This window comes from Python bivittatus, unplaced genomic scaffold, assembly GCF_059951505.1.
Source record: "Python bivittatus isolate LINGU-HERP-01145 unplaced genomic scaffold, Pbiv_v1 ctg000080_np1212, whole genome shotgun sequence".
NCBI classification, from domain to species: Eukaryota; Metazoa; Chordata; class Lepidosauria; order Squamata; family Pythonidae; genus Python; species Python bivittatus.
The window spans coordinates 62613008-62632676 of NW_028277035.1; the positions used below are offsets into that span (position 1 = coordinate 62613008).

The following is a 19669-nucleotide window of genomic DNA, read 5'->3' on the forward strand; positions in this document are numbered from 1 at the left end:
TATTGAACTTCAGTCCAATTTCAGCAGCACCGTTTTGGGATGCTGGAGTGGAGGGCACAATGGGAGATAGGGGTCACAGGTTGCCCACCCCAATTTAAGGGATGGATCAGGGTGGGTCAGCCTTGAGTAAACCAGGAAGACATTATGCTATTGTTCTTACTCGTGTAGGTGAGTGACCCCAGAAGCATAGCTTAATATAACGTATAGCACATGGTAAATGGAGTATAGCCTTTCTTAACTTGGTGGCTGCCAAATATGATGGACTTCAATTCCCATAGGCCATGCACAGGGTGCCGTGTTGGGGAAAACTGTAACAGAATATAATTTTTGTGGGTCTGTTGGATTTCATACGTAAGCCTGAGGAGAGCAAAATACGAGCGGCTTTTGATGGGGCAACTTGCTTTTCCTTTTCCCGCTTACAGTTGGCCACGGGCAGAGCGAGGGAGACCGTATGGTTGCGTCCGACTTCCGTGTGTTTGTCAGAGACAGCTTGCAGCACATCGATCTCGTGAAGGAGGAACATCCAGGTGTCCCTGTGTTTCTTCTGGGGCACTCCATGGTAAGCCCACCGTCCTCTCCTTCCGCACAGGGCAGCGGATGCTGTTTGTTTGGGGTTAGGCTCCTGAACCCTAACAATCAACACTGATGCCAGGACTTCTTTTTTCATCGTAGCCTTTTCTGTTTTCTTCCTCTTCCTCTTCTTCTTTTCTTTTCACAAAAAGCAGTGGCTGTGCCATTGGAGCTCTTTGTGAATAGCTGCCCAACGAAATGTAAACTCTACAATTGCTGGTTCTAATGGGAAATAACAAGTGTACACACCATTCCCAAGTCTTATTTTCACTGAGTATTGAAGAGCTATCAAGCTGGAATTTCTAGAAACGCAAGTGAAAAAAATACCCCTCTTATTTATCCCCAAAAGGAATAATGTCATCTGTATGTATGTATCTATGTACATATGAGAGAGGTAAAACACAAAATGTTTTGGAGATTCTCTAATGCTCTAATAGACCTTGCATGGATTGTTCTTCTCATATTCCCAAATCATAAACAAGCCAAGAGTTTGTTCTTTTTCACACGAAAACATGCAGACACATACATAATAGATTGTGTTGTCTTTCCCCTTATTCGTGTTGGTTAAAACATTTCTATACTAGTTAAGGACCATATTCAGTTTAAGAATTAATTCCCCCATTTTCTGAGATTCTCAAGCATTGTGAAAGAGAAGGATGAATATGTCATTGGAATGCATTTTTGCAGTGAGAAGAAAGGGAAAGGAAAAGAAATGTGCAAGATATAAGGCAAAAATGAACTTTTGGGTTGGGAGCCACAACTCAGCTTCCCAATTTTCCACAGGCTGCAGAAGATCATCTGATGATGACAAAGTCACAAGAAGGGGCAGGGCCAAAATCCCCAGTTCATTGGGGAGGGGGGTTGGGTGGGAATAGGATATTTTGCATCATGGCGCCTTGTACTCCCATTCACCCTTACAATCACTGGACATTCAAAAACTTGGAGAAAAATCACTTTATTAGAAATCAGCCATTTTTCTACCAAATTTCAGCAGGGCAATTTCAGGATGTTCCAATAGCCACAGATGGTTTGCCTGCCCAAACCAAGGCTATAACTAAAAGAAAAGTAAAAATTTGACAGACCAAAGAGAGATGTTTTCAGAGGGAGGAGCACTAATGCTATCAATCAAAAAGCACAGTGCAGCTAATCCACCCTTTTTTCTTGAACAGATTTTGTGTGCAATGGAAATACAGTAGATGAAAGAATAGGTGGACAATTCAACAAGGATAATGCCTAGAGGTATATCAAGAACTGGTGTGGACGTTGAGCAGGCTTGTGGTATGGGAATGGATACACCATTACTCATCAACTCTGAAACTTTTAATAGAAGAATAAATCATGTAAAATAAGTAAATGTATCCCAAAAGTGATGGTTTACTCATAACAACAGATTTAATATTCCTTGATGTAGACTTTGTGCTACCTTAGAGTAGAATTGTTATTGATTTTTACCACACAGAATGCACAGCCCAATCATAGCTTGCTCTCAACATTTTAAGATATTTAAGATAAGGTTAAGAAGACTCAGGGATGAAAATACAAAAGGCTGCTTGTGTGAGTCAATCGCCAAGCACGTCAAAGGCATTGTTTATTAGCTCTGAACTTTAATACAACTGTAGAGTGTGTCAATGATAGCTTGCACTATGGAGATACAGTGTATGCGTATTCATTTCTATGCCCAATCCTAAGGACTGTTTTAGTTATCTGCAGAATTCGGATTTTTGACGGAAAAAAGGCCATTGAAAGCTAGGCAAGAGATTGCTATTTCTGTTACCTTGCAGTATAATTGCTCTTGCACGGGCACTTAAGAAAGAACAGGAAACCCTCTGACGCACTACAGAAATTTCAGTGGCAGACACACCCGCATCTGTAGTTGATAATAAGTTCACGTTACTGTATTCGTTAATAACGTTGGTTCAATTATCTACTTCCCATGTATGTATTCTCCTATTTTCTAGTATACAACCAAGGCATTAGCTATCACTACATCCCATGGCAACATGCATCAGAGGCAAATGGTACACTGTAGGAAATTATATTACTTCTTTTGAAGTTACATATTAGTGCATTTTCATTGTATTAGAAGAAAGCTGTGCAACTAACGGAGTTTGAAACATCAATTCTGTAATTCTAAAACTTAGCCCATTTTTGCTCTGAATTCAAGTCCAAATCAAAATTGAAGTTTCTGAATATGCTCAGGATCACTTTGCATATGCTCAGGTTAATCATTTACAGTTCAGATATGCTTTTTTAAGAAGCTCTCTTCTTTTCAAAAATAGCTCTTGGTTTGTGAAAGAGCATTGGATAATAGTGATGGGGAAATGCATGGAAATAATTTAACTTCTTTGCTGAGTATCTTCAAAGAAATCTCAAAACAAAAGAAATGGGCTTTGAAACAAAGTTAAGGGGAGTATAGCCATCTCTAATCAGAAGTTAACGAGATGATGTCCAATTTGAAGTTCACGGTAAACCTTTAAAACTAATAGATGGTAGCAGTAAGCTGAAATTGAAGTTATCCAAACAGTCCTCATATTCATACACACATAAACACAATTTATTCCTGCAAGTAAACAGAATGATGTATCTTTAATACTGTTCTCCAAGGATTTCCCATGGCAACTAATTGTGAATCATACTGAACTTTCCTGCTTACTGAGGCTTGAGATGCACCAACTTTTGGCTTGAAGAGGGAGCATTTTAGCTTGCAGTCCAAAACAGGCTTGGCATTCAGTTAATTTTTTAAAAATGACTAGTCAGATAATACCAAATAATAGTCAATTATTTAAAGTATTAATTGATTAGAATAAAGAATAGGGAAACTTGCATTAATTAAAAAGAAAATTGGCTCTAGAAAGTTTCAGAGTTCAGTCTCATCCAGACTCTGTAAAGAACACCATGCAGCTTACACAAAGGTGCATCATTGTGAGTTGTGCCATCCAGGAGACAACTCACCTACACTGGTTTCCTGCTTTCATCTCAGCTCTGTGTTCCTATTCAGAGATGCTAGAAATAACTAGGCCTGATGCTCACCATGACATGTTCAGTGAAACAATCCTAAATGCTAGTCATGTCCCAGCACCAGGACATGTGCTAGTCCATATAGTTTTAGGAACAGAAATCCCAGTTGGGCAATCAGAATTCCCACTCACATAGGAAAGCCCTATATATACCCATACCATAAGCATCTGCCTAGGCTCCTTTTCAGACAAAGTCTGGGAGTACTGCATATAGCCAGCATTCTTGTTGGCCCTGTTCTCACGTACATTCATTGAACATAAAAAGAGGCTGCTATGACTGGCCCCCAAATTGTCTCTTGATTGCTCCACTTTAGATGGTAGGAGTCACACTGGTCACAAAATTGAGTGCCATTCCATACAAAACTTTCCCTGTATAAAACTACAATAGGAAGATGTTTGGTTTAACTCTATCTGACAGAGTAAGGTTTTCTGTAGGAGGGGACTATTTCTTTATGGAAATAAAATACAGTCTTGACATTTTGAATATAGTATAATTCAGAAGCAGTGTGGTAATCTCTTTTGCTGCTTTAAGCAATAGTAGAGGGATTGGGAATCTGGTGCCCTCCAAACTGTTTGAACAATGACTGCCATAATCCTTGACCATTAGCCATGCTGTCTGAGGCTTATGGGAGTTGTAATCCAACATCTCTAGCATTAGGATTTTACTTGGGGCATAGAAGGCAGAAGATGCCTGGATATTCTCTTAAATGATAAATGCCCTTGAGTTGCTGATATTCTGCTATTAATGTCAGATGACTGCTGTATCTCAGTAAAAGCATTGAGGCACTATTGATTTCCAGCAAACAGCTCCATGGTTCTAGGGAAAGGAAGGAAAACCTTACTCTTGGAGACACACTTTTTAATACTATCTTTTCATTCCATTGCAGAGGCATTGGCAGTGACATGCGATCATTAGAGTAGGCAGAACCAAAGATTTTCATCCTGTTTGGGGGAGGTTTAAGGGGACTGAGGTATTTGTTTCTCTCATTTAAATCCCCCCCAAAACAGGAAAAATCAGTCCAGTTTGGGGAGACGTTAGTCAGGGTTTATAAGAGGTGAAAGGTATGCCTTAAAACTCGTTTGCTTCTTACATCCAGCCAGATTATCCAAAACTGCAAAAAATGGCCCTCCAATTATTCTCTTTGGTAAGAAAAAATAAAACATTCTTTGTCATTCTTTGTTTTAAATCATACATTTTTGAATGTAAGCACATATTGATTAATCTAACTTCAGGACACAGTTCTGTAACTTTGACTTTCCTTTTGGCTTCTGTTTCATCCTGACAGCCTTGGCCAGACTGTTTATTTGCCATTCCCTTCTTTCTAGTTGCATCATTCCTTAACTCATTGTGTGCCTCTTGACCTCTTGCTGTTTCCTGCTCCTTCTCTTCCATTTCTGGGCCTTTATGGACATGCTGAGAGCCTCTGAACAAACACGGACTTTCCTCTTACATTTTTAAAAAAAATCTGATTATAGTTTAGGGAGCAAGGAAAGTGACTTACAATTCCATTTTTGCATTTTTGTTTTTCCTTGTAAAGTTCCTGTAATCAATATGAGTTTAAATGAAAAAGAACATGCTTTATCTAGCACCTAATAGCTACATTGTGATTCCTCGGATGATTTCTTTTGCGCAATTGTATTTCTGAGTATTCCAGTGTTGTGTGATTCCTAGAAGCAGTATTAAAACACCTTTTGAAGCACTGCCACGAAGGCTCTGCTGCATCTGGTAGGTGAATTGCACAACTGATGTACACTTGCATTCATTATATAAATTCTGAAATTATCTCCTCCATAGTTGCTATGAAGTTTTTTGTTTGTTTGATTGATTTTTGAAGTTGCTGGTTGAAATCAGTGGTGCATGATAATGGAACTTGACTTAAATTTGTCTTTTTCTGGGTGCAGAAGGAAATTGAAGCCCATAGCTGCCACTTAGTTTGTAGCTCATTCCCGGGGTAAATGGGCAAGGTTCCCAAGGCAGTGACCTTGTTACTGTACCTGCCCATAAAGTGCTTGTCATATCTTTTTGTTTTATGATTGGGGTGGGCAACCTGTGGCATTTTAGGGATTTCTAAATTCTAACTCAGTTGCCACTCCAGCTAGCATGTCAATGGTAAGACATACTGGGAGGTATAGTATTGCTCAGACTTCCCACCCCTGCTGTACTGAGATCAATAGTCTTAGCAATCATCAACCCATTGCTTGCTTTTTCATTTCAGGGAGGAGCCATTGCCATCCTCACCGCGTGTGAAAGACCAAATGACTTTTCAGGCATGGTATTAATTTCTCCTTTAGTAGTTGCAAGCCCTGATGTAGCGACACCGATCAAGGTAAAAAAAAAAAAAAAGGTGTTCATTTAATTTCAGGCACACTTATCTAAATGTCAGTTAAACATCTTATTATCTTAAGGTAATGGCCCTTTCTTTCACCAGCCTTTCCTCTCCATGTGTGGATCTGCATTAAAAATAAATGAAGTTAAGGCTCTTCACAAAACTGAATGTAAGAAGGCTTGTGGTCAGTGCAAAAGCTGAAGGATTACATACATGTTACATATAAATGAGGACGTCCATCTTCTTTTTCTCACAAAAAGCAGCACCGAAAGGCTGCACTTTAGAGGAAGAACCTTGCCCTAACCTTTTCCACTTCCTGTACGTTTATTTTGACAAATCTCTCTCCCCAAGCTCCTTTTGTTCCCTCAGTTTCCAGATGCATGATCTCCCATACTATGCTACGCCTTAATGCAGTTTGCTTAGCCTGATGTGTGAACTCACCCTTTGTGGTTTGTAAACCATGGGGTTTGAGTGACGAAGCCTTGTGACGTGTTCAGAAGGCAGGATTAAAACAGTTCATAACTTAGCCGAGAGTGCAGCTTTCTCTGGGCAGAAAGCCACACGTTAGCTTTGAGTGGTATCCCTAGGGCTGTTCTCCAAAGTGCAATTGGTGGGGCCAAGACAAAAATTAAATTTCTTTCCAGTTGAATGCAGTTAATAGGATAGCTCTCCTCTCACATATTTAATCAGCTTCCCCTTTGCAGTCACATTAAAAATACAATCTGGTAACAATTTTTGGAGGTCTCTTAGAACCATAGAGGCCTCGGCTTCTATACCTCCAGTGGGTATTATTGGGTTGGCTGGAGTGATGGGTGTGTTTGTTCTGGTGGGGATTTCAAATTATTTTAATTTCACTTTGAACAGACAATTTTAAAATTAATTATTTTAAGCAGGTGGTGCAGATTCATTAGGCTTGGGGTGGGAAAAGTAACAGCCAGCCCCACAGCTAGTCCCTGTATCGCTTAATAGTATGGACTCATTCATGGAGCTTATTCTCAGCCTACAATCATGTTTTTATTGTGGAGAAATTTCCTACGGTTGATAGTTTATAAACAGTCATATATGCCCTATACCATGTACTCTTGCCTTACGCTGATATTGTACAATGTGATGCATCAGATCAACCAAGCAGACCTGACAAGAGTACTGTATGTTCCACTCCCTTCTCCCTAGATCTTTATCTATTAAACCATGTGCTGCAAAAACTTTTAAAACTCTCTTGGATCAGTGATTCCCATTACATCTCTCTCTTGTTAGCAACTCCTTAAAGAAACTGTGCTTTTTCCTGTTCTCATGAAGAACCTTCTTTAAGGGGTTCCTGAAAGGAGCTACATGTGCACCCCTGCCTGCTCCTGATCTGGATTGCTGCCCTATACATTATGTAGGTAACAGCTGCGACAGCAGCAACAGCAACAACCACCTGTGCATATGCCCACACAATCTGTTTAGCACCTACCAAGCTTTAATGAAAACCACTTGCTTAGGGGAAGTTTAGATGGCTGCAGTTCAGAGCAAATGTAAGATAATCATTGTGTAATAACTACTACAACTAATTACAATTAGAACATCACGTTAGTTCCTGTGATCTTACTTATTCAAGTGATACCTAAGAAAGGAAGGCTGACGGGACTGAGAGGAGCAACAGGATTAACAATACCCTTATCTCACGGATATGATTTGCTACGTTTTTAAAGCTTGGATATGGGCAGAGTCTGTTTTTCAAACATACCATGAATAGCTATTTTTGTGAGGAGGGCAACTCTCCAATATTGATAATTGTCATTAATTTGTGAAGCATTAACTGAATGAAGCATCCTTTCTATCACCCCAATTCCTAACTTATTTGGATATGCTATATTAGCATTCATAGGCTAAGATTTAAACAATTTATATTCTGAAAAATTCAAAAATTAATAGACAGTATTTGTACACAGAAACATCAGTTTAATAGACCATTAGGAGGGCATGTCTGTCACGCCTGAATATCCATTAAATCCAAACTTATGTCACTTATGTAATTATGCAAATGATATAATTTGTCATTTGTGTCAGTTCATGTCATTAGGTTTATCACATAACGATGTAAATTCACACAAATCATGCTAATTTACCTAAATCATCTGCACTACTTCGGGTAAAGTTCTGTCCGTTGTCTCCAAAGTCCACTAAACTGGGGCACGATAAATTGAGGTTTCACTGTATTAGGACCAGAACTCTTCATTAGCATAGATGTTCAGCAAAGTGGAAGAAAAGGGATTGGAGGTATTGAACCAATAAAATCTAATTTGGTAAGAAGTTGGAGAGTCCTAGGGGAACGGTTAGATGCAGCAGCTGCACTTCACAACATAGCCCTCTGTATAGTGGGGCAATGTCACTTGCGTTTCCTGTAAATGCCTCTGAAACTGTGGTGGCTTTGAAATTTTGTACTCTGGGAGAACTTTTATTTTATTCTTTTATCATTAATGTAATGTATTTTTTTCCCACAATCCGTAGCATCTTTGATGCAGGAGAATCAGAGACTGTTATGGCTATGATTACATTTAATGGATTCATAGACTATCAAGGTCACACACTCCATTTTACATTTTCCAGGAAACATTACTGCATGCAGGATGTGCCATTAAAATAGACCTGGCAAAGTACATGTTTTCTTGGCTATCATCATTTTTAAGTGATGACCACTTAATTAGAATGTAATTTTCAGAAGATCAGAGACAATTTAGTATTGGACTCAATTACAGAATCCTATTAATGGGATTTTTTAAGTATTTTCTTTTCTTCTTCTGGCATCTTCATGCTGTAGGAAGCTTAATATTTTTGTATTTAACTCCCAGAAGCTCTTTAGTCAATGTGTACATTTTTCTCCTTATTTGTATCCTTGTTACAGAATGTGTTTATCATGTTTAAAGGACTATACTGTAAATCACACAGGCTACAATTTTCATTGTAGGAAACTAAAATACAAAGTGAATAGCAACAAGAAGGAACCCTGGCAAACAAAACTGGCTTCCCTTGAAGAGTGGAAAAGCTGGCTTTGTCTCAACTTCTTCAGCCAGGATTCCTTCCCTTTTTTGTTTGTCAGGAAGAAATGTGAGAGTCCTAAAGTTGGACAAAGTGGTTTTAGGGAATAATGCCAGTTGCGTCAAGCTTTCCCTTATAAATGGTCCTGGGAATCTTTCCTGCCTTTTTGATACATTTGGAATAAATCCATTTGTTGGCATTCAGGACCAGATCCTCAGCTGGAGTACAGTAATAATATAGTGGTTAAGCTAAAAAAAAACAGTTTCTGCCACCTGCAAAGCTGACTCCTATAATTCTCTTCTTGGCTGTCCAAGATACTAATTATATTTTTCTCCCTCAGGTATTTGCAGCTAAAGTACTTAACTTTGTCCTGCCAAACTTGTCTCTGGGATCCATTGATCCAAATGTCATTTCCCGGAATAAGAAAGAGGTGAGAATTGTATTGCCCTGAAAATCAGTGTCATGCCTGTGATGGTTTGGCTCTTGCCTCTACAGTATGACTAGATCAGAAGTGAGCAATTCTGTCTTGATGCAAATCGAGGAAATATGACTAGAGGGAATAGAACATGCCTCCAGTGCATAGAAAGAGAGAATCAAGTACTGAAAGGGCCTCCTCTCCAGATATTTGCATCAGCATTCTGATGTAAGGAAGAGAGATTCCAGAAAGGATTGTCTGTACTGGTTGATGGATTTGTGTCAAACCTGCTCTGAGGTACATCTGATTCTACCAGTCTGCGTGACCTGCCAGCTTCCATTTGTACAAGAGATAAGTATTATGATGAGAATGGGGGAAAAGCATAAGATGAATCACTGCAACAATAATGTTTTTGCCATGGCTCTTTTGAAGGAAGAAAAGATTTGGTGTTTAGCTTCCCGTAGAAGCATTACAATACATTTAAATGATTTAGGTCTCTATGACACAGGATGTGATTGGCAGATGTTAATTTATACATACATTTTTACTTATTCATCAATTTTGTATGCTGCTGCAAGTACAAGACTCTCAGCAGCTAACCAAATATAAAAATATATGCAAATTTTAAAAATGTCAATTTGGGATTTTCAGTAGTCAAAAAGTATAGTGAATACACATTCTTATTGGCCAATTCTTTTCTGACTGTTTTTTAAAATTTTATTCTACTGACTAGGTAAATCCTGTTATAAAGATTAATATAAGCTGATGAAATTCTGATGTTGGTAATGTTAAGAGGTGGTATGACATCCATGTAGAAACAGAATGTCAGCAATGCAGCAAGCATAAAATGCTAAAACATGTTCATCTAATATGTTTAATATACACATTTAATGTGAAGGTCAACATAACAGTTTCAGGGGGAATAAGTTAAAGCACTTTTTCTGGGGATATTATCCCAGACTTAGTCGTATAAATAAATCTGTCTTGAAGCCTATACCAGACAGCATTCTGTTGATGTGGAATAAAAAAAGGCAAAGAGCATTCAGTCTCCCTACAAATTAGCTGGAGAGCAAAGGTGGAAGAGAGAGGGACAGTTAGAGAAGATGCCACAAGCAAGATAAAAATACTCCAAAGGAAGAATTTGGCTTGCAGGCTGGAGGTTTCCCATCTTGAGCAGCTCATTGCCAGTCCACTTGTGGCAACTAAATTTTCCTGCAGTTTACATGAACCATAGTCCATGTAGCAGAAATAAATAATCTCTGCTATACAACACAACTGTCATAACTATCTAGGAACTCAGAAACAATATCACATCAGCTGTTTCTTCTTGGGATCAGTGAGTAGAGATCATTAAATAGAAATTAGTCCTTTTTTTTTTTTTTTTTAAACAATCATCTCATAGGCTCTGACAGTAGCCACTGTGAGGTTGGACAAGGAGGACAGATATCCAGCTCTGCTCCATCCTCAACTACAGAAGTTCATTGGATGACTTTGGTCCAGCCGCTTTCTCAGCCCAGTCTACCTCACAAGGTGGTTATTGAGAAGAGGGAGCTACCTGGAGCTCCTGAATGAAAAGCAGAAGACTGATTGATTGATTGATTGATTGATTGATTGATTGATTACATACGATGACTCACATAGTGACAAATTCTGCCCTTACATACATGACATCTGATAGAAGAACATCAGTTGTCGGGTTTGCATTGTGATGTCAAGATGCACATTTTCTCACTTGTCCCCTTCCTCTATTTTTCTCCTGAAAACACCTTTATATTACCAGATTCAACTCCTTCAGAATATTAGTTTGGAACAGCATGGGAAGTTGTCAGATGAGCCTCGTGGCATTGCTTATAAAAGGTCAAGCTGTGCATTTTTCTACACCATTATCAGCAGCAGAGTTTAGGTGAACTATTACGCAAAAATGCCCAAGAAATTATATATGCAGTCGGAGCCGAACTGTGTAGTGAAATGCTTTTGGACGTGTCTTTTAAGTGGATTAGTAAATGAACTATTGTGTTTCTACTGGCCATTCACCTTGCAGATATCCTCCTGGAACTATGCAGCTTTTGAGACATTTAAGAACTAAAGTTTGACCTTGGTTTCAATGCTGTGTTCTTTTATCTGCTACTTTTAGTTTTCTTCTAAAAAGCAATACGTAAAAAGGTCTGCAGTTTGACAGAAATAAGTCTCCAGCTTCATAATATCACCCACATTCAACACTGCAGAATACAAGTTCAGATTGTGCTGGGAACAGCCACTATTTACATGTTGAATATATTCATCTGGCAGACCAATTTCTAGTCTCTATTAATATCATTGGGATATTCTCCAAGAATTTCCTGATTTGTTTGTGTTCATAGCAGTTTGGTTTTTCAAAGCAGGAACGGAAATGTAGATGTATTTGAGACATTTTGGGTTTTTTTCTTCTTGCTAGTTAAATCAGATACGTAATTCCAAACCTCATTTTTTTTTGTTATGTGCTGGAGAAGTCCTGATGCCTCCAGAATGTCTTAGGCTACCACTCATGAGATTCAAATGAGGTGGAACTCCTTGGAGTTGTAGTGCGACACATTAGGAGGACACTAGGCCAAAAAAGGCTTTATAAAAGAATAAGGTGCTTGATAAGGCAGCATTGCTGTAGGATAGGATTATTTTTGGTCTTGCCTACCTTAGGGAGCCAGCTCTTTTATTGTAGTTTTAGTTGTAAAATACTCATAGTTCCAGATTGTGATTATATTTCCATTTGAATCAAGATACATACAGAAATGGGCATTCTGAATCAAACCTTCTTCCCCACACTGATAGTCTCTTCTTGGTTGGAGAAATATCTGAAAAACGTTATTATTACACCAAACTTGAAGATGGAAGCTAAGTTGGGAAACAATCAAGACATAGTGTCTGCACTGTAAATGTAAGGTGGAATAATTTAAGACATTATGCTTAGCTTTTTATATCACAGCAACCCATCTTACTACTGCATCAGTCATGGCATGATATAGAATAGGCACTGTATATATAGCAACCACACAGGAGCAGCTAAGATGATACCCTAAAAAGAGTTTCATTTGTTAGAGTATAATACAGCACATCTATCAGACAGTTAAATAATATTAAAAATTAATTTATACTTTCTACAAAAAAGTATTACAAAATCCTGTAATACTGAATAATGTCCCCCATGATTGGAAATAGGAAGCTTTATGAAAATTTAGACAAATTATTATGACACCAAAGATTATCAAAATCATGGTAAAGATCTCTTGATCCTCTTTTGGTTACATACAATAAAACAAAGATAGTGCATCATCTTCTGTTTATTTATTTATTCAATTTATACATGTGTGACTGGGCAGCTCACAAAATTAAAAACAAAAAAACCCCTCCACATAAATAACAAAAAACAACAGTAACAAAAACAAGTAAAAAATAATTAACACAATTAAAAACAAGTAACCATAAAATGCGGGAGAGTATCAACCAACAGCTTACAAACAATATAGCTATCTCACTAGCTCCATACCTCCATGGGTTTGCCACAGAGGTTCTGAGTCGTCGTAGAAAGCTAATGCTACATTTGCAGTCTTAAATTCAAGACAACTCTCATAATCTACAGTCAGTGCAGCCCAAGGGATGTAACTGCTTTGGATTTGCGGGGCAAATATGGCCTGATGTAACTGAAGGGCATCAGACATAAAAAGGGTTTTATGTCTCAAAAGTGATGATAGGACTTAAAAAAAGGATCTTAGAAACTTCCAAAACAAGATCTGAGAGTATTCTATGAAATGAAAATAATAAAATGTATATAAGTTACAGTATATTAAAGGCTAGATGGAACACAATATTCCTACATACACACATGTATACATACATATATGCACACATACATGTATATAAATTACGCTCTACACTGGTCATACTACACTTGGGGTAGTAATTTGTCAATGTATGCTGAAGGCAGAACCTATACAACTTACAATATTTTCAAACAACTATGATTGTAACAAATACTGGGATACAGTTTAGCAGTGTCAGCCTTACCAGATAGACCAGACAGGAGACACTACCAGATAATTCTACTTTATTGTAAAACTACATTAACAGAAACTTGCAAGTCTGAAAGTACAATTCTCCCACAGTCACCTTTACAGCCCAAGAACTTAGAGAGGGTCCCTTTTTAGCCTCTCGCTCCACCCACTACGCAGCTGCGGGCTATGCTCTCTCTTATCTGACCATGCCCTAGGCAGCATCTCTTTGCCACATCTCTCAAAGTCATTCCCACATACCATTACCAACAGCTACCTTATTTAGCGACCGTCCGCAAATACGACAGTCTTTTTTTAAAAAAATCATTTTCTGACCAATGCATGCATTTACACCCAGATTTCATGCACCTAAAAACAAAAGCCTTAAGATCCAGTTAGTTTCAGGCAGCAGCACAGCCTGCTGGAGGGTTCTAATCAACAATAAGTCACAGAGCTGAGCTTGTTAACTTGCAGCTATTACTTTTTAGGGAAGCACTGCAAAGAGAAGCAGCTCAGGAAGAGATAGCTTGTTTAAGCAATCTATCTGCCCTGCGAGGGGGCAAAAAAAGGGGGGGAATGGGTCGGGCACAGGACACTGTCTGAGGGCAGCAACCGTGATCTTTGTAGCGTGTCTCTCTCTTTCTCTCACAGAGCCATGTTTTTGCTTTGCAACCATTTAGTTTCTGATTTAAGGAACTGATTGTAGTTGCTAAATGAGGAGAGGGTATAATGCATATGAGGTTAGAGAAAGCACAAAAGTGCTATATAAATTCTAAGACTCATTAGCATTTCCAGGTCAAGAAGCAGGATTATATTAGTGCTAGGGTTATTGTATCCAGACTGAAAAAATTAGGGTGGCTGCCAGATAGTAACAAAGAGTCAGCATTATTTGCTATCATCTAGTGATAGCCAGATTTTTATAGCTCAGATATGGCAATCCTCTCTGAGCAAAAATTAAAAGGTAATCTAAAAAGAAATACAGGAGTCATCCAAAAAAAGTGGTAATAGCAATGAAACCACACCAACCAAGTATGTTCTTTTGTGATTAAACTTGTAATTACCCAAAAAAGAATCCAAACAGGTCATAACAGAAATTTTACTGCAAATTTCAACTTACTGGGCTGCAGCAGCGAAAAAAGCCTATTGGATATTAAAAGAAACTCTTGTAAATAAATTCATGGATCGTAGAGTTACATTTAAAATGTAGTGCAGTTCTGATTGTCTCATTCTTAAATATAAATGTCAGGGTTAAATAATAGTAAATAACTACAGGTAGTCCTCATTTAGCTTCCACAATTGGGACCAGCAACTCAGTCATTAAGCAAAACAGTCACTAAGTGAAACCATGACTGTGCTTATAATCTTACTTCAGCTTTCTTTTGCTTTACAGACCTGTGAAGGTCATAAATGTGAGGATTCATTGCAAAGTTACTTTTTCATCACCGTTACAACTGCGGTTACTGTACAAGGCAGTCACTAAACGACTGCCTGTACTGTGACTAGGTCTCAGGCAGAGGTTACACATAGGTAGTACTCAATCCTTTTGGTCAGAAACACTGAGGACCTCCTGTATACAAAGCAGGGTATTACTATTAAGTGATGGTCCCTTTCATTCTTCTCAATATTCTGCCTTTAAAGGAGGTTGAAGGTGAAGGGAAGCTGTTTTTCTAAAAAAAATTTAAGTCGTGTAAAAAACTTCAATGAAAAATCTGGACTGTGTTCATTAATAGTTTGCAAAGGTGGGCAAAAAGATATTTAGTGAAATTAATGAATGCAGGCTAAATACTGGAAAAGAAGCAATGTAGGTAGAAAGAAAGTCCTTTAAGATTTACTTGTTTTTTCTTGCCTGCCTCCCTCCCTAGTTAAAATCATCATCCACAGCCTTCCTCCAAAAGCTCTCAATTTGCAACACCTTGCTGACAATTTCAAACACGTTCATATTTATAGTAAATCAGAAATGGAAAACCAAAGTGTAATCTCTGCCCATTTTTCTTCTATTCTTTCACTGTGTCCTTTGCTTGGACAGTCATGTCAGGTACCTGGATCAGTAACTTTCAAAAGTAGTACATCTGTTTGTTGGGTCTCTTGTATTTCTAGGAATTTTTAAAATATCATGATAATATAGGGTTAAGGGTTAAAAACAAACAAACAAAAAATCCATTAGGCCATCTCTGGCATTTGTGGCTTTGCATGGGGGTGGTAAAGGGAGTACGTCATACCAATTTATCTATATTATTTCACTCTGTGGGAAGGGAACGTCTGTCAATTCAACCACCCACTCCTTTGTGATTTTCTTCTTTCAAGAGTGCTTCAACTGTTGCTTTTTAGTAAGAGAAACAGCTTGGAGCTGTGTTGCCTGTGTGTGTGAGATGCTGTGGCACAGCACCAAACAACTGGGCAGTTTTTAGGCTGGAGCTAGTTGCTAAGTAGCCAGAAGAACCCAGTACTTTTGTTTAAATTGGAGAAGAAAAGGCAAATGGATTTGGGTGAAAATATCAGGGTACACCAGGCTGCTACAAAAGAGAATGTACAGTTAGACACACTTTTTCTGTTAGCATCATTTTCTTTCTCCCCTGCCCCTTTCCTGACAGCATGTATGCAAAATCAAGTCTTTCTAAACCAAAATTTCCTCCCTTCCTCATCAGATGAGAAGGGAAGGAAGGAACAAGTGTGTATCATATAATTTAAACACACAAAAACAAATTGTGGATGTAACATACTGAGCACAGCAATTCTCTTACATTAACCTTAGTTTAGGGGTGGTTGCTGTTGTTCTTGTTACTAATTTGATAAAATGTAAGTTGATATTATGTGGGTTAGATTTGGAATATGTGGAAACAAAATGACATGGAGCAAATGAAAATACATGCATTGCAACATCACAAAACATTTTGTCACTTGATGTCATCCTAATTAGGTGCAGAAACCTATGGAATTTTGCAAATTTAAGTGTTTATAGATGTTGATTGTTTAATTACATTGTTATTGCCTCTGTAGTGAATGAGCAAGGCCCCACTCACCCCTGCAGTGCATGGCAGGTCCTTCCCCACCCTCTATCCAATTTATTCAGACTTGCAAAACCTGGGCTACATAAAGCCCAGATAAGCAAGCTTGCAGCCAGATAGCCAGTACACATATCCCAAATGCCTGATCAGAGAAACAAGAGAGTTTGAGCCTCAGTGGGCAGAAGGAGAAGGAAGAAATTTGCCCAGGTTTGCCCAGCAGGTTCTCCTTAGCCTGCCATTGCTGCCGGGAGATGTAAAAAAGAAGCAGATGACCTGTGAGAGGACTAGGGAGAATGAACACGTGGAAGAGAAAAACGTAAGCAAGCTAGTTTCCAGAAGAAGCAGGGAGCTAAGCAAGGCTCCTCTAGGAGGGAATTAAGTAAGAGTGAAGCTAACCTCGGGGCCTGGAGGTGAGGAAGGGTGCTGAATTAGAGTCAAGAAAATATTCAATGAGCAGAGAATAAAGGCTACTTAAGTGGGGGGTACTGTAGGTGAAGAGAGTGGACTGCCTGGGGCCTGTAGTAAGAGCAGAGCTAAAGGTCTCTGGAAGCTGATCCATGACAGACATCTCTAGGAAGTCAACAGGATCTAAGAGGAAGTGCTCTTAGAACTTTGAAGGTTGCAGTCTGTGAGAGACAGGAATTAGTCAGGACAAGCTAGCTGGGGAAATCCCTCCTCTGAGATATGGTATAAGTTGTAGGCAAGGATTTATAATCAAATTCCTTTTTTCAAGGTCTGCTTTATGGATATTGGTATTTTGAATGTGTATCCTAATTATTTCAAGGAATTTAACTTTGATTTTTGTAACATACCTTTATTGTCTTTTTGCAGGTTCCATGCTTATTTTTTTCCATCTAAGTTATCTAAACTTGAGATCCTGCCTGTTTGGGACCAGTCTCCCCATAGCACTCTATGGGAGATTTATGTTTCAAGTACTGTTTGAGATCTTATCAGCATTAAATGCTTTATTCCACCCTATTGTAATTGTTCGGATATTTGACTCTCTCAGTTTTTATTTTTCTTACTGTTAATCAAACTAAACTTTAAGCCATCATATTGGAGCTTCTGTTTCATCTCTTCTAAAGAAAATTGTTCTATGGCCACATGCCTAAAAGCTTATAGGTGATGCTGCAGGGTTTAATTTATTAATGTTATTAATATTAATATGCCAGATTTAGTGGTGACTAAGTTGGTCAGGCTGTAAGAGCCTGATCTCTCTCACAAGCTGGTGTTAAAGGAGAGGCATCCCTCTAGGAAGATGGGTGGTGCAGCAGAAAGTACTGCATAACACATAACTGCAGTGCACCATGCATGGTGGAGAGGCAGAGGCCAAACAGCATGGTCTGGAGAGTCAAGTCCCCTTCTGCCACTGGCCAGTGCGCACTCATCTTCTGGTTATTCACAATAGTCTGTGTATTGTGAATTGCTTTGACATAGTTTTCCGGCAGATATGAACACACGTATAAAATAAGAGTAAAAATTAAGTTTCAAATCTGAGTTCAAAAGGGGAGCCCATTTGTAACCTAACCAAATGTGAAAGGTGTGTGACTATTAAAATGTATCATCTTTAAAAGTATGGACTTCTTCCAAGATGGCAGAGAAAATGCTTATCAGAAGCTGATTATTTGCATCCTAAAATGTCTGAAATGCTGTTTTACTCCAACAGGTTGAATCTTACCGTTTAGACCCTCTGGTCTATCATGGAGGCATGAAAGTCTCCTTTGTCATTCAGCTGCTGAATACCATTGCCAAAATAGAGCGTTCTCTCCCTAAACTGATTCTCCCCATCTTGGTGCTCCATGGTTCACTGGACAAACTCTGCGACATCAGAGGCTCTTACTTCTTGATGGATACTGCCCCAAGTCAGGATAAAACACTCAAGGTCACCTTACCTCATTTTTGCAGGATCAAACAATTATTGTTTGTGAAGTTGTGCTGTGTTCAGTGATTTAAATGTATTAGTCTAAGCAAATGTAAAAAAAAAATTACCTAGATTAAGACATGCTTTAGCATTTCAGGTACTGAGCAGGCCCAGATGAGATAAACTTTGGGATGAGATTCAAGTAGAACTTTCAATTTCTTCCATTCACCATAGTTCAAAGCCCATTTACTAGGATGAGCAATCCCACTGATTTTAGTAGGACTTAAACATGAAATACATTCATTCAAAAAATAGCAAGTTGCAATGGCTACTTGTAAAGATATCACTTTTTTAAAGATGCCCAGAGGAATATCTAAAATGTAAAGAAGCAAGATGCATTTCAGGAAGGTAGTGTTAATTAATCAATTTTTTTTAGCACATGAATTTTCAATCAGAAGTAGATATAAGGACCCCCCCCCCAAAAAAAACCCCACATGGAAATAGCATAGGACCATAGCATCAAAAAGGATTATTTAAAATGCTGGATCCATCCCCTTGGCTATTTCGATTACCAACAGATAATTTCCAGTCTCTACTGGAGCAGCTGGATACACTGAAAACATCATAGAGAATATATTTAGGAATTTTCCCTAGGATTTCTCTTGTGTTTAAAACTCTGAAACATGATTAGAAGTTCCTTATGCCCTTTGAATTTTAATGTAAGCCATCCTTTACTATTTACAAGAAATCTATTTATAGATTTGAGTTGGTAGAACAATGCACAGTTCTGTTTTTTAATTGATACAGTAGTACTTGAAATTTAAATTATAAAAATGGTTCATTTTTTACTTACTATCAGAGGAGATTAGCAAAGATAGGGTCTACTTGAAATTTGGGAATAAGAGATTTATATAAGAAGACAGGGTGATACTATAACTGAGTGGATGAACAAATATTAAATGTATTCTGTAGATGAGGAACAGAATCAGGTTATTTTTCATAGAGTCACTGGGGACAGAGGGTTATGGTGATTCTACTGACTTATGGTAAATGGGCATTCTAGGCAGGAAATGCCAAATCAAGAGAGAAAATTATGGAGATATTAGAAAAAACAGTGTTTGTGGGTGGAGATAAATAAAGGGCACAGGAGTAAAACATATAGAAGAAAGGAATGGAAAATGTTGTAGATGCAACATGCTGTATTTTTCCGTCAATAAGACGCCCCCATGTACAAGACGACCCCCACTTTTCCAACCCAAAATTAAGGAATCAATATTTTAAAGATAGTGCAGAACACATTTTTATTTAGTAATTAGTTAACATTTACTTGATACACTCGGTGGGAGGAGGTCCAAACCGTCTCTCTGCAGCTCTATTTCCAGGCTCTTTTGCATAACTGATTACATTCAATCACAAGTGAAACTGCCGATA

At 38.3% G+C, this 19669-nt stretch overlaps 1 protein-coding gene across 2 annotated transcripts in view; it reads left to right on the plus strand.

The window, feature by feature from the left end:
• Positions 1-19669, plus strand: part of MGLL (monoglyceride lipase) — a 98025-nt gene that overhangs the window by 72019 nt on the left and 6337 nt on the right. For both annotated transcript variants that reach the window (XM_088134257.1, XM_088134256.1), the window contains exons 4-7: positions 423-559; positions 5804-5914; positions 9276-9365; positions 18044-18259. In XM_088134257.1, the coding sequence (XP_087990383.1) occupies positions 423-559; positions 5804-5914; positions 9276-9365; positions 18044-18259 (554 nt within the window). The remainder of the gene's footprint in view (positions 1-422; positions 560-5803; positions 5915-9275; positions 9366-18043; positions 18260-19669) is intronic.